The 12,043-nt window shown below is 40.6% G+C and overlaps 1 protein-coding gene across 2 annotated transcripts in view; it reads left to right on the plus strand.

Annotated features, from left to right (window-relative positions):
* Positions 1-12,043, plus strand: part of ZRANB1 (zinc finger RANBP2-type containing 1) — a 41,458-nt gene that overhangs the window by 6,904 nt on the left and 22,511 nt on the right. Inside the window, exons 2-3 of one of the 2 annotated variants that reach the window (XM_042019557.1) lie at positions 5,879-5,976; positions 6,670-7,566. In XM_042019557.1, the coding sequence (XP_041875491.1) occupies positions 6,753-7,566 (814 nt within the window). In that variant the 5' untranslated portion in view covers positions 5,879-5,976; positions 6,670-6,752. The remainder of the gene's footprint in view (positions 1-5,878; positions 5,977-6,669; positions 7,567-12,043) is intronic. The other variant, XM_042019556.1, reaches the window with a different exon arrangement.

A 12,043-nucleotide genomic window follows, 5' to 3' on the forward strand; every position in this document is an offset into this window, starting at 1 on the left:
GCTTGGGTTTTGATTAGTATTGTGTGGGAGATGCTGTGCATTATGTAACTGTTGATCTGCCCAAATGGTGTTGGTTTCTAAGTAGTCAGTCGTATTTAGTCCATCCTAATGTGCAGTAACATCTCATCTGGACAGTCGTTCACTTTTAATTGAGGTTAAAATAAAACAAAAAAGCAACCCTGAAAAGAAAAAGAACTGATCTGCAAGCTGCTGCCACGGGGTTTTTATAGGTTGTTTTCAGCAGTAAAGATTTGCCTATCTTTTAGTCACAGATTTAATAGAGCTATATGGAGTTTGACCCATTTGAGATGAGTAACGAATAAAATGCAAACTTGCACTGTGCAAGTTACACAAGAGGGTTAACTGTAGTGGCTAAGAGCACAGAAATGCTTCAAGAGATAAACATTCAAATAAAAAAAAAAACAGCAGAAAGAGAAAATGTTTACTATTCTCAAATATCTGTTAATTCTGTGATGAGTTTCCAGCTTTTGCAGAAGTGTCCGTTTACATTAGGCTGTAGACCTAATCATAAAGTTCATTGTCAATCATGTATTTCAGATGTCTCCAAAGATGTGAAACCTCCCAAATGTTTTCCTTCTTACTGCATAGAGCATTAGCAAAATTGGACATCCTCTTGCATTAAAGCTGCATATAAATTCTTTTGCTTTTGAAAAGTCAGCAGTTGGGTTGGAAGTGTGAATAGAATATTGAAAAGAAAGCTGAAGCAAAATCAGCGTAATTTTTCTGAATACCATAAATACCTAATAAAGTAGATTTAAGACGCTTTGAAATGAGATACGAATCCATAAAGCAGAATGAAAACAATTTTTTATTAATTTTATGTAAATGAAACCCATCTGAATTCACCAATGAACAGACTTCTGAATATGTTCAGAAGTTAATTCTTACTTTCTTGCTTTTTTTGGTTAAGAGAACTGTGTTTCTTGCACTGTGTTTCTTTTTGAGAGCTCAGTTCTCCTGGATTTTAACTCATTGCCCACTTACAAGATGAAGAGTTTTAGGTAGTGAGTCAGGTCGTACCGAAAAATCTGCAATAAGGGAGTATTTTTGGTGATCTGTACTATCAAAAGTGAAGAAAATGTTAGAAGTCACTTAACATACTAGATTGTAAATAGCTACTCAGTTATAACTAAAATCTTTTCAGTTCTTCTTTTCTCATGCACCATTAATGCCGTAGTTTGTAGATTGTGTTGTGATGTGCATGGGAGTGATTTGGTCTTTAATGGAATTGAGATTTATGCCAGTCTTAACTGGGTGATGCTTCTCTTGAGGCAGGAGCCTTGTCCCTGCTGCCGGTGTTGGAGGGAGCAGAGGAACAGCTCCATTCCTCTGGAGAGCCAGAGGTGATCCATGTGTATTTTGGAGCAGTGCTCTTGCTGGCATGAGGATGGGAGGATGGTGCAGTTTGACAAAAGCCTCCCGATCCTGCTTGAATCTGTGTCTGGTGAGACGGGGGTTTCTGCGTTCTGTGGCTGCTGCAGTCTGGGTGCAGTTCCTGCGGTCTGCACTGCAAACAGCCAGCTGGTGTTCTTTAAGGAAATCAACATTTCCGAAGTAAAACCCCCACCTCACAGAGCAGCTTGTGGAAAATTATTTCAGTGCTCTTTTGCTGAGATGACAGAGTATTTTCTCCCTTTTGCTGCTCTGTTTGGGACTGAATCCTTGCCTTTTTAAAGAACTGTCCTAACAACCAAGGCAGACTATGCTTGCTTATTAATTCCTTGCTTCAGTGAGTTCAGGCTAATACAGAAAATGCTTCTATGTTGTGGCTTTGCAATAATTTTTCCATTCTTTATTATAATGTGTAGATACTATTGCAAAGCTTCCAGATTCAGTGCTGATGTGATCTGTTTGTTCCATTGACGAGGTCAGGGTTCTTAATTTTATTAAAATTAATTTGCAAGGATGACAACAGAGCTTATTGTTAGTTCCCATCAGATTATAGGAGCCCAAGTTCAAGCTTTCTGCTTTTAATATACTGATCTGTTGAGCCTTATACTGAATTATTGAGAAAGAAGAGCAAATAGTTGAAGGTAGAGTAAGTAATTTTGGTAAGGTAAGAGAAGAAAGTCAGTAAATATCCACCTTGGAAAATTAGGCTAGGATTTGTGAAAGGCTTTACTTCTGTACTCCTGAAGTGCTGAATTAATAGATTCTGCATTTGGTTATAGAGATCCCTCGTTTTCCGAAAAAGATACTTCTGCTTATTTTGTTCATCTGAAAAGTTGCTTTAGTGTTTTTAAAATACAGAAACCAGCCTGCCTTTCTTTTTGGAGCAGCCTATGAGAGGCAGCTACATGGGAGGAAGGAGGGTGATTCTTGCTTTACCTTGCAAGCCTTACTGAAGGCTGAAGCTGGCACCTTGAGCTCCCTTTCCCCCTGAAAATACAGAAGCAGTTTTATTTGAAAATCTGTACACATGAACAAAATGAGTTTGAGGTGGGAACCCTGATTTGATCAGTGTAATTATGTAAGGTTTCAGCCAGCACAGATGCCAGCACCATCCCAGCAAAAAATCCGCAGTGTAGACTGGTCTAAATCAGCATCTGGTCTGTTTACAGGGAGGGCTTGATCGTTTAATGAAGTGGAGCTCCATATTGTTCCTTGTTTGAGCCAGTGGAAAAACAACTTCTGGACACAGCGAATAATTATACTGAGGGGAGTGTAATATATCCTGTCATGAGAGTGGTATTTGAGAACCTTGTTGTTTCTTCCCAATTTCTGTGAGCTTTTTTTGTGTTTTCTTGTGCACCTAAAAAGAAGAATATTCTTGAAAGTTGAAACAAAGCAAAAGACAAATTTCTGATTATTCTAGTTCACCTTTTACTTCTGACTTTGTGTAGTAAAAAGGTTATCTGATAAGGTTTTGGGGTTTTTTGTTTGTTTGTTCCTTATTTATCAGAACTTAATATATTTTCCTCTTCAGTGCATTGATTTACTCTACAAGTGTGTCCAGAAGATATTCAGCACACTGTATAAACTGATCAGCTGGAATTTGTTTGAAGTTTTGTGGGTTTTAATTTCTTGTCTGCTCATGCTTTTTGGACATAAAGGCATGTACCTGCACTTCACAGTCACTGTGTTGCTATTTCTCTGTCAGAGGAGGCACTCCATGATTCAGCTTCTCCTCTGTGAGGAATCTAAAATAACAAGTTAACTTGAAAACAGAGTCAAAGAAGTAATTGGAAAAAAATGTAATAAGCTTCAAACTGCTGTGGCTGGATGGTGATGCTGTTATCACCAGTAAATAATGGAATCACAGACTGGTCTGGGTTGGAAGGGACCTTAAAGCTCATCTTGTTCCAATCCCCTACCATGGGCAGGGACACCTTCCACTGTCCCACGTTATTCCAAGCCCTGTCCAACCTGGCCTTGGACACTTCCAGGGATCCAGGGGCAGCCACAGCTTCTCTGGGCACCCTGTGCCAGGGCCTCACCACCCTCACAGGGAACAACTTCTTTCTAATACCTAATCTAAATCTACTCCCTTTCAGTGTGAAGCCACTTCCCCTTGTCCTGTCACTGCAGTCCCTGATGAAAACAGAATTGGATTGGTCTGGTGTCTCTGACCTCTTAACTGTGCTCCTGCCAGACACCAGTCCCATCCATGGGTAGGTACAGTGGTGGGTAGAATTGGAGGTCAGACCAAGTAAAAAGCAGTAAAACAGTAAAAAACCTCCCAATGCTGAATTTCCTCGCTGTACTTGGTGTTGGCAGAGCTGTCAAGGAAGAGAGATTGCATTGCTCTATTGAGCCTTTTTATATTCTTTACTTCATAATAACCCGAGGCCTCGTGTTCGGAGGTGGTGAGCTCATATCTCAGAGGCTTTCAAAACTGCAGGTACTCAGCCTCTCTAAGAATTATGTCTGAGAGCATCTGCTTTCTAAGGGCCAGAGAAGATAATTGCAGCTAAAAAGCTGATCTTGTGATATGTATGAAAGCTTTCCTGTAATGTGGGATGTCCTGAGCTATTTAGTTTTCTAAGTAGTATCTAGTACGTGTTTAGGTTGTTTTTGCAGCCAGCTGCTTTACAACTTGAGCTCCAATCTCCTTTCCCAGTCTTAATATCACTAAAACAGATGATGCCTTGTTTTCATGCCCCATCCCAAATGTGGGTTGGGATTTGTCTGCAGTGGGAACTGCTTTGTTTAAGGCTTTACAAACTAGGGCAGGGAAGAAACCATTTACAGTTACAGATACCCATCACACACTGTTTATGGATTTAATGGGAAGCATCACCTACTCCAGCCACACCAGCTTCTGCTCCAGTAGGAATTATTCTCAAGCACTGGAGTATTGGGACAGCCACTTTTGGTGGTCCTTGGTGGCACAATCTCTTGGTGGCAGTGGGCAGGTGCACAGGCAGTGTTCTTCTGCCTTCTCTGTTCTGAAAACCATGTTCAACTCTCCTGTGTTTCTAACTACAAAACATTAATTCCTAAAAAAACTCTACTGTTGCTAGAGAGAATAAGCTTATTAAGAAAGTAATTAAAAACCCTATTTTGGGAATTGGGGGCAAAGCTTTGACCAAATGGAGTAGATAAACCTCATGTCTAGTGTACTCATATAGGAGGTGTTTTAGTAAAGTAGAGAAACCTTTTTTCCTTAAAGTTCCCAAAAAGTCTTCTTTGTAAAGTCACCTTTAGTAAAATCAAATTAATTTCATGTTCTCCTGTAGATATGTATGTATTTTTCACTTTATCACAGATATGGGGAGCCTAGTATGATCCCACTTCTTTTTTCCCGATTATAAATGGGCATGGACATCTGTCAGGAATGGTGGAGGGGAAGCAGCAGGAAATCTAATTGCCTTTTCAGCACATTCCTCAGTCTGACACAGTTTTATAACGTAGAGGTGGGAGTGAAGTGCTCTGCAGGCTGTTCAAACCAGTCCTGTGGAACCCGAGCTTTATGAGAGAGCTTCCTGTGTTCCTGATTGCTCCTCTGCTTTCATGCAGCATAAATATGGATCGCTATGGAAAAGGATAGTGCTGCCCTCTCCTCTGTCCTGGCCATGCGATAGGCCCTCATTCATGCAGCCACCTGATCTGGTCAATAGATCACTTGAGCTCTTGGAAAAAACCCATGTTCTGTGCTGGAGTCCTCAGGAGGAGATAGTAGGAATAAGGGTGACAAATTTAAGTAGACGTTTTAGCTGTGCCTTAGCAGAGCAAGGTGTGGGTGAAGGTATTTCAGTGAAGAATGTACTAACTTGTAAAACACTGGCTAATTGGGGAAGAGGTATTAACTAATTTTTGGGTTGATGTATCTAGTTTTGAATTTAATCCTGTTGTGCAGCTTGCAAGTTTCAGTTTCCTAGGCTCTGGGTGGTTACGTTAGCTGAGAGAGTTGCAATATGATAAACAAGAAGTGTCGGTCCAGTGATGTGATGAGTTTGTATTTAATCAGTTTTGCATTCTTAAAACCAGCACTTTGTTGAATTTTACAAGCTGGGTAACTCTTCTGGGGTAAGGGAGGAAATGCTGTGTATGTTTGTCTATTTGTCCTTTATCTACCTGCCTCACCCTTTCCCTCTACTACACTCTCTACACGAAGCTTTTTCTGCCTTCCCCATCCTAGGTTTCTGATTGCAGTAAGAGTGTTCATGGATGTTTTGGTGTGAACTTGTTGCTTGGATCTACTTACTTTACTTCAGCAGATTGACCACTTGTGTGGTGACTGTTTTTTTATAAATACTGGTTTATTGTAACCGGTCTCTCTTGGCCTCAGCAGGTCATGACTGGGTTTAACCAAGTAAATTGGGATTGGAATAGGTGTGGCATTTAATAATTAACTTTCTGGTTACTCAGGTCCAGTAGGAAACCTATAATGAGTCTGTTTTCATTTTGTTTACAGGAATAGTTATCTGCTTAGTCTCATCCTTCATATTTGGCAATCTGAAGAAAAGGTCTGAGCCAGCATGAAGACAGAATCCCCTCTTCATTAGAGAAAAAGTGAGTTGGAATTGGGTTGAAATCTGAATTTGTAGCTTGAAAATACCGTCTTAGCCTACCACCACATACAGCTTGTGCTTGCTTTCAAGTGGCATTTTCACTTTGTAACACTAGTGATATGGGTGATGTCCAGTCAAGACCTAGTCATTTATAAAATTATTATATACAAAATTCAAATTATAAGCATTTTATGTAAATTCCAACACCCTCCTTTTCTGAAAGAGCTGCTTACTCACTGTGTAACTGCCCACTTGATACACTCCTTCCTTCCAAATCCTGTAAGGTCTATTACAGGATGTTACAGGACCTAGACTTTGTGTTCCTTTTCTTGTACTGCTGTATTCATACTGAGTTTTATTTTAATAATTTAATATTTATAACTTGTTTCTGTAGCTGTATTGGTCTCTTCTCCAGTATTCTCAGTGCTTAATGCATATTCTGAATTTGTTTGGAAGTCTCTGTGCAAATTTGAGGAGTTTCAGAAATGCAGGACTGAGGTTTTTTTCTCATTTCTGCACTAGTAAATCCTGAATTCTGCATGTAAAATACTGGTAGGTCAAGTCTTACCCTTTTCGTAGTGGTTTTACTCCCCCTAGATGTTGTAATAATACCGAGAAAAATAGACTGCCTGTTTGCCCAGCCTGATTTTTATATCCACTGGGTTAAATCTCATTAATTTGTTGTGTTGAGCAGCTCCTTTGCTGGCACTGTGTACTGATGGTGTGTTCTGACCCGTCAGCTTTCTGCCCGCCGCAGTTCATTTCAAGAAGTGCACGATGACAGAGCGTGGAATTAAATGGGCCTGTGAGTATTGTACATATGAGAATTGGCCTTCTGCAATCAAGTGCACCATGTGTCGTGCCCAGAGACCCAGTGGAACAATTATCACAGAAGATCCTTTCAAGAGTGGTTCCAGTGACATCGGTAGGGACTGGGATCCTACGAGCACTGAAGGAGGGAGCAGTCCTTTGATATGCCCAGATTCTAGTGCAAGACCAAGGGTTAAATCATCCTACAGTATGGAAAGTGCAAATAAATGGTCGTGCCACATGTGCACGTACTTGAACTGGCCAAGAGCTATAAGGTGTACCCAGTGCTTGTCTCAGCGCAGGACCAGGAGTCCCACGGAGTCTCCTCAGTCTTCAGGCTCCGGTTCCAGACTGGTCCCTTTTTCCGTGGATCCATGTGAGGAATACAATGACAGAAATAAACTAAACACAAGGGCTCAGCACTGGACTTGTTCTGTTTGTACATATGAAAACTGGGCCAAGGCCAGGAAATGTGTTGTATGTGACCACCCCAGACCCAACAACATTGAAGCAATAGAACTGGCAGACACAGAAGAGGCTTCTTCCATCATAAATGAGCAAGACAGGGCTCGGTGGAGAGGCAGCTGTAGTAGTGGTAATAGCCAAAGAAGATCTCCACCGACAACCAAACGGGAATCTGATGTGAAAATGGACTTCCAAAGAATTGAATTGGCTGGAGCTGTTGGCAGCAAGGAGGAGCTTGAAGTTGACTTCAAAAAACTAAAGCAAATAAAAAATAGAATGAAAAAGACTGACTGGCTGTTCCTAAATGCTTGTGTCGGTAAGTTGTTTACTGCTACATTCTGCTCTTGAGCCCATGGTTAAGTATTTTGGGAGAATGAAGAATTAAAACAGAAACTTGGCATTTAATTTCAAACCAGCTTTTTTTATCTCTGCATTTCCTTTTTAAAAAGTAAGCCAAATGTAGAGGTTCCTGAAATAGCACCTGCTAAGAGAGGCTGTGAAGTTCATCCATAATCTGAACAGGGTTAGACGTGTCTCTCAAGTGTACTTGGACTTTTTTGACCTTTTGTAGAAATGGATATTCTTGTAACCAAATCTTCTTGTTCCATGTAATTGTTAAAAGGTGGAAAAATTACAAAGCTAATCTACAGAACATGAGTGCATATAGTACTGTAAAAAGTGCCCTTACTGGATAATTAAAATTACTCTTCTTTTTGCTATGGGAAGACATGCTCTGTAGAGTCAGCAGCTGCAGCTTGGGAGTATTTGTAAACAGTGTAGAGCTTGCAACAGTACAAGATGCTCTGTCAGATGTTAAAAATAACACCAAAATATGTAGCTCCAAGAAACTGCATGTGTAATACTGACCTTGAAAGTAATAATGTTGTATTAATACACATAGTGTGTTGTAAATGTTTACAGGCTTTCTGAAAGTATTTTTTTAGTCAGCTGCTTCAAAAAACATTCAAATACCAATTTTGTTCTGTATTTTAGTGCTTTCCTAAGGAAATGTTGGATAATTCTCGCAGTGCTGTTAAAGAACAGAGCCATGTGAGAGCAAGGTTTTCTTCAGTTATTGACCTTGTGAGTTAACTTTTGTGCTGTAGCTTCCCAGAAGCAGATATCGTGTGCCCCAGCATACGAGCAGGTTCAACACTTGAAATACGCAACTATTATTAGAGTAAAACACTTCATTTGAAACTCTGGCTCTACTAGCATGTCTCATGCTGTTCCTTAATGTTTCACAAAGTCACTTCATGGTTGTTGTAATCAAAGAACTAATTAGTGGAGCTGCTTTGTTTAACATATTTGATCACGTGTAAGTGTTTTTGTGGGTATGCTGTGTTTGGTTTCTCCAAGCTAATAAATACTCGAGTTTATTTTTGTGTTCTGTGAATAGTTAGACATTCACACTTCCTTTTGGAAAGAGATGCCTCAGTATTTCCTGATACCTTCAGTTCCTTACAAGCTTTTTTTCTTCTGAAATGAACAGCCGAAATTCTGTGCAGTATTTTTTAAGTTATTGAATACCGAGGGTCAGTTGTCAGAGGTTGTTCCTATGTCTTACAAGAATATTTATCTTGCATTCTGATAGCAATTGTATTAAATATTAGGGTATTTTTTCCCTTTGGTTTTTCAAAAGAGGTATTTTTTGACTATTCTAATATTACTTAAAATATTTCACACTTTCTGATTTAACCTGTGTGGGAAGGGTTGTATTTATATTTAAGAACATGGGTTTGCAAGTATTTAATGTTGCTTGTGACTATATAGTTGTACATAAACCTCAAAACCGTGTTCATAGAAGTTTTGTAATGCAGTAATGGTTTGGTTTGAAGGGATCTTTGTGAGAAAGGCAGAATGCAGATGGAATTGCGTGCTGATTGTTACTGCTGCTTGCTGAAAGCTTTCACGGATTTCTTTCTCAAACACCTACTATACTCCTAGGGGAGAGGGATGATGGGGGGACAGGAACCAGCAAACAAAGCTGTTAATTATCAGTCCTTCATCTCAGAACTTCATTTTGCATATTACAGATGTCATATTTTCCCAAACACTCCCTGTAACAGGAATAACCTTAGGAAGATTGATGGAAGTTGCATGGATTCTCCTGTGCTTGTCTCTGGTTGTTGTATCTGTAGTGTGTCTGTGGTGGAAAAGTACACCAGTTTAGCCAATAATCATTAAAGCAAGAAGCTCAATTTCTGCTGGTGATCTTAGTGTGACATACTTAAACCAATTTAACTGTCAATTGAATAACTTTGCCCAAAGCATCTGTTTTTACCATTGAAATCAAGTGGGTTACTGTGACTTAGTGAGTTCTGTTTGTTCTCCAGCTGGAGCTCTTGGGAGGTTCTAGCTGAGCTGAACACTTGTCAGTCCTTAGCCAAGCAAAATTATAAAGTAGGACAAGTTCATGTTACATGCCAAGTAAATTTGTGAACATTGATGGACCAAGAGTTTGTGTGTTGTCCTGCTCCATCTGACAGATGGTGCCTTGTTAGGATTTGGGAGCTTCAGACTGAAAACCTTCAAGTTTAAGCTCAATCAGTTGTGGAGAGTCCATTTGCTTTGAATCCATCTTTTGTAGGAGAGATGTTAAAAAGTTAACTTTTAAAGTTAACCCTGAAGTTAAAAATAAAGATTAAAGGAGCAGGAGTAGGAGGAATTCTTGGCAGAGTGGTTATTTTCTTTTCTCTTCGAAGATATTATCTGTCAGAAGGTACCAAGGAAAATGTCTTGTACTTTAGGACAGCTGTTTGGTTGAACTCCCTCTTCACATCTTAACTCCAGCACAAAATGCTTTTTAAATTTAATGTCAAGTTTCATTAAAAAACGTATATCAGACTACTCTTTTCCACATCTGTTCTTTTTAGCTGAAACACGAAGAGAGATGTGTATCAAGTAGATTTAAGAAGGTGCTTGCGTGTGTATTTGGATTTTTTTATTTTTGTTCTGTTCAGGCATCCATTAATACTTTTCCCACCTCAGTAAGTAAACATGTCAATAAGGCTTCCATTCCTTGCAAATCCAGGCTGTAAGAAATGTGATGAGTGCAACTCTTGCCTTTCAGCATGCATGGTTTCCTTGATGGAGGGTATTCCTTCCAAATCAGAAGGATTAGTGGCATTCCCCTATTCAAACTCCACCAGCAAATGTACTTGAATGTTGTTTTTTTTACTGGCTTGCTTTTTTTCAGAGTGAATGTGTCTGTTGAGTGATTCTTTCTCAAAAAGATGAGATCTTAAACTGATTCATGTGGTTAAAATTTATTAAAATCCTAGCAGAAACTGGAGTAAGTGTGCCCGGATAACCTGGCTTCCTGCAAATGCCAGTTTAAATTACAAAGAATTACAAATGGTTTCTGCAATGACACCAGCATTTTCTACCATCGTGTCCTAGGATGAGGTTAATGTGAAGTCCAAGGTGACTCATTTCTTAGGAGAGGGAACTGATATATATTTAAAATTAAACTCTGTTATCTTTTCTATAACTCATGGTACCTGTGGCAGGCACTGTCAGGGAGTCCTGGTGGCCTGTGGGACTTCGGGAGTGTCATGTGCAACAATCAAGTGTTGCTGTGGGGCCTGGTGAAGCTGGTTCCAGCTGGCTGTGGATTTAAGGAGTACAAATGGATGAGAATGGCTGTGCCTGTAAAACCTCTCTGGCATCCAGAGTTTGCTTGGGGGTTACCCTGGAGCTTCCCCTCTCCTGGCACTTCAGGGCTGGATTTGACAGTGATGCTGGCAGAGTGTGTGTGCTGCAGGGCACTGCTGGGGATTCTTGAGTTATGAGTTCAACTCCTGAGCTTGAACTACAGCCCATAGATTAAAAGTAAACTGAATTTCTTCTCCTTTTCCTTTCTCCTCCACGTGTTTATCACCTGCTGTGAGAAAAGTGTGTTCTTCTCTTGGTTCAGGTCAGTAGGGCGGACACTGCTCTCATGGGCCAGACCTTCCTGTGGGGATGGTGCCTCCCAAATCAAGTAGGCACACATTCTTCTTAGCTCTGTGAAAGAAACAGCTAAGAGTATGTTTCTTAAACAAATCCAAAATATTTAGAGCAATCTGTCATGAATCTTGTTTTGCAGTACATCCTTAAAAGGACTGTTAGTTCATTCCTAGTATTCCTACACCATGTCTGCTTAGTTTTTCCTTTGTCAACTGCTTTATCTCTCCTACAGGGTTTTTTTTATCCTGTTACTTTTTTGAACTAGTGTCAGATGTGTTACCCAGGCCTTCAGAAGCCCTGTGGGCAAGGAGAGTCCCTGTCCAGACATTGGTATGGAGTTGGCTGGGCTGTGTCCCACTCTGCCCTGCAGCTCCAGGAGACACAGAGGCACCTCCTGCTCTGTGTCCTGCAGAGCCTCTGGCTTTTCACTGAGTATTTATAAAGGCAGCCTGAAGGCACTGACATAAACAAGGTGCTTTCAGCTGGCACTGCCACCCAGAGTCGTCCCAGGTGCCCCTTTCTGTTCTCCTGGGATGTTTGAAATGAAGCTTGATTAGGGGATGTTTTTGTGGGGAGTGTGGGGGTTTTGTTTCTTTTTGCTGGTTTAGTAAGCTCACACTGGCCTCCTCACCATACCCATGGTCCAGCTGAACCTTGATGGTTCTGTCTGTGCTGTGATAAGGGAGTGGGAAGTGTATGGGTGGGAACAAGCTGCTGGAGGCCAGGAAAGGTCATGCACCTTCCCTTGCTGGTGTCAGTCTAGGCTTGAAGTGTTTAGGGAAGTGCAGCATGGATTACTCACTGCCAGGTGATGACCTGCCACTCTGGCTGCGGCTGGGGAT

Source organism: Corvus kubaryi, unplaced genomic scaffold (assembly GCF_017639235.1).
Source record: "Corvus kubaryi isolate FWS band 111438036 unplaced genomic scaffold, C.kubaryi_AGA036_p1.0 138, whole genome shotgun sequence".
In the NCBI taxonomy this organism is placed as follows: domain Eukaryota; kingdom Metazoa; phylum Chordata; class Aves; order Passeriformes; family Corvidae; genus Corvus; species Corvus kubaryi.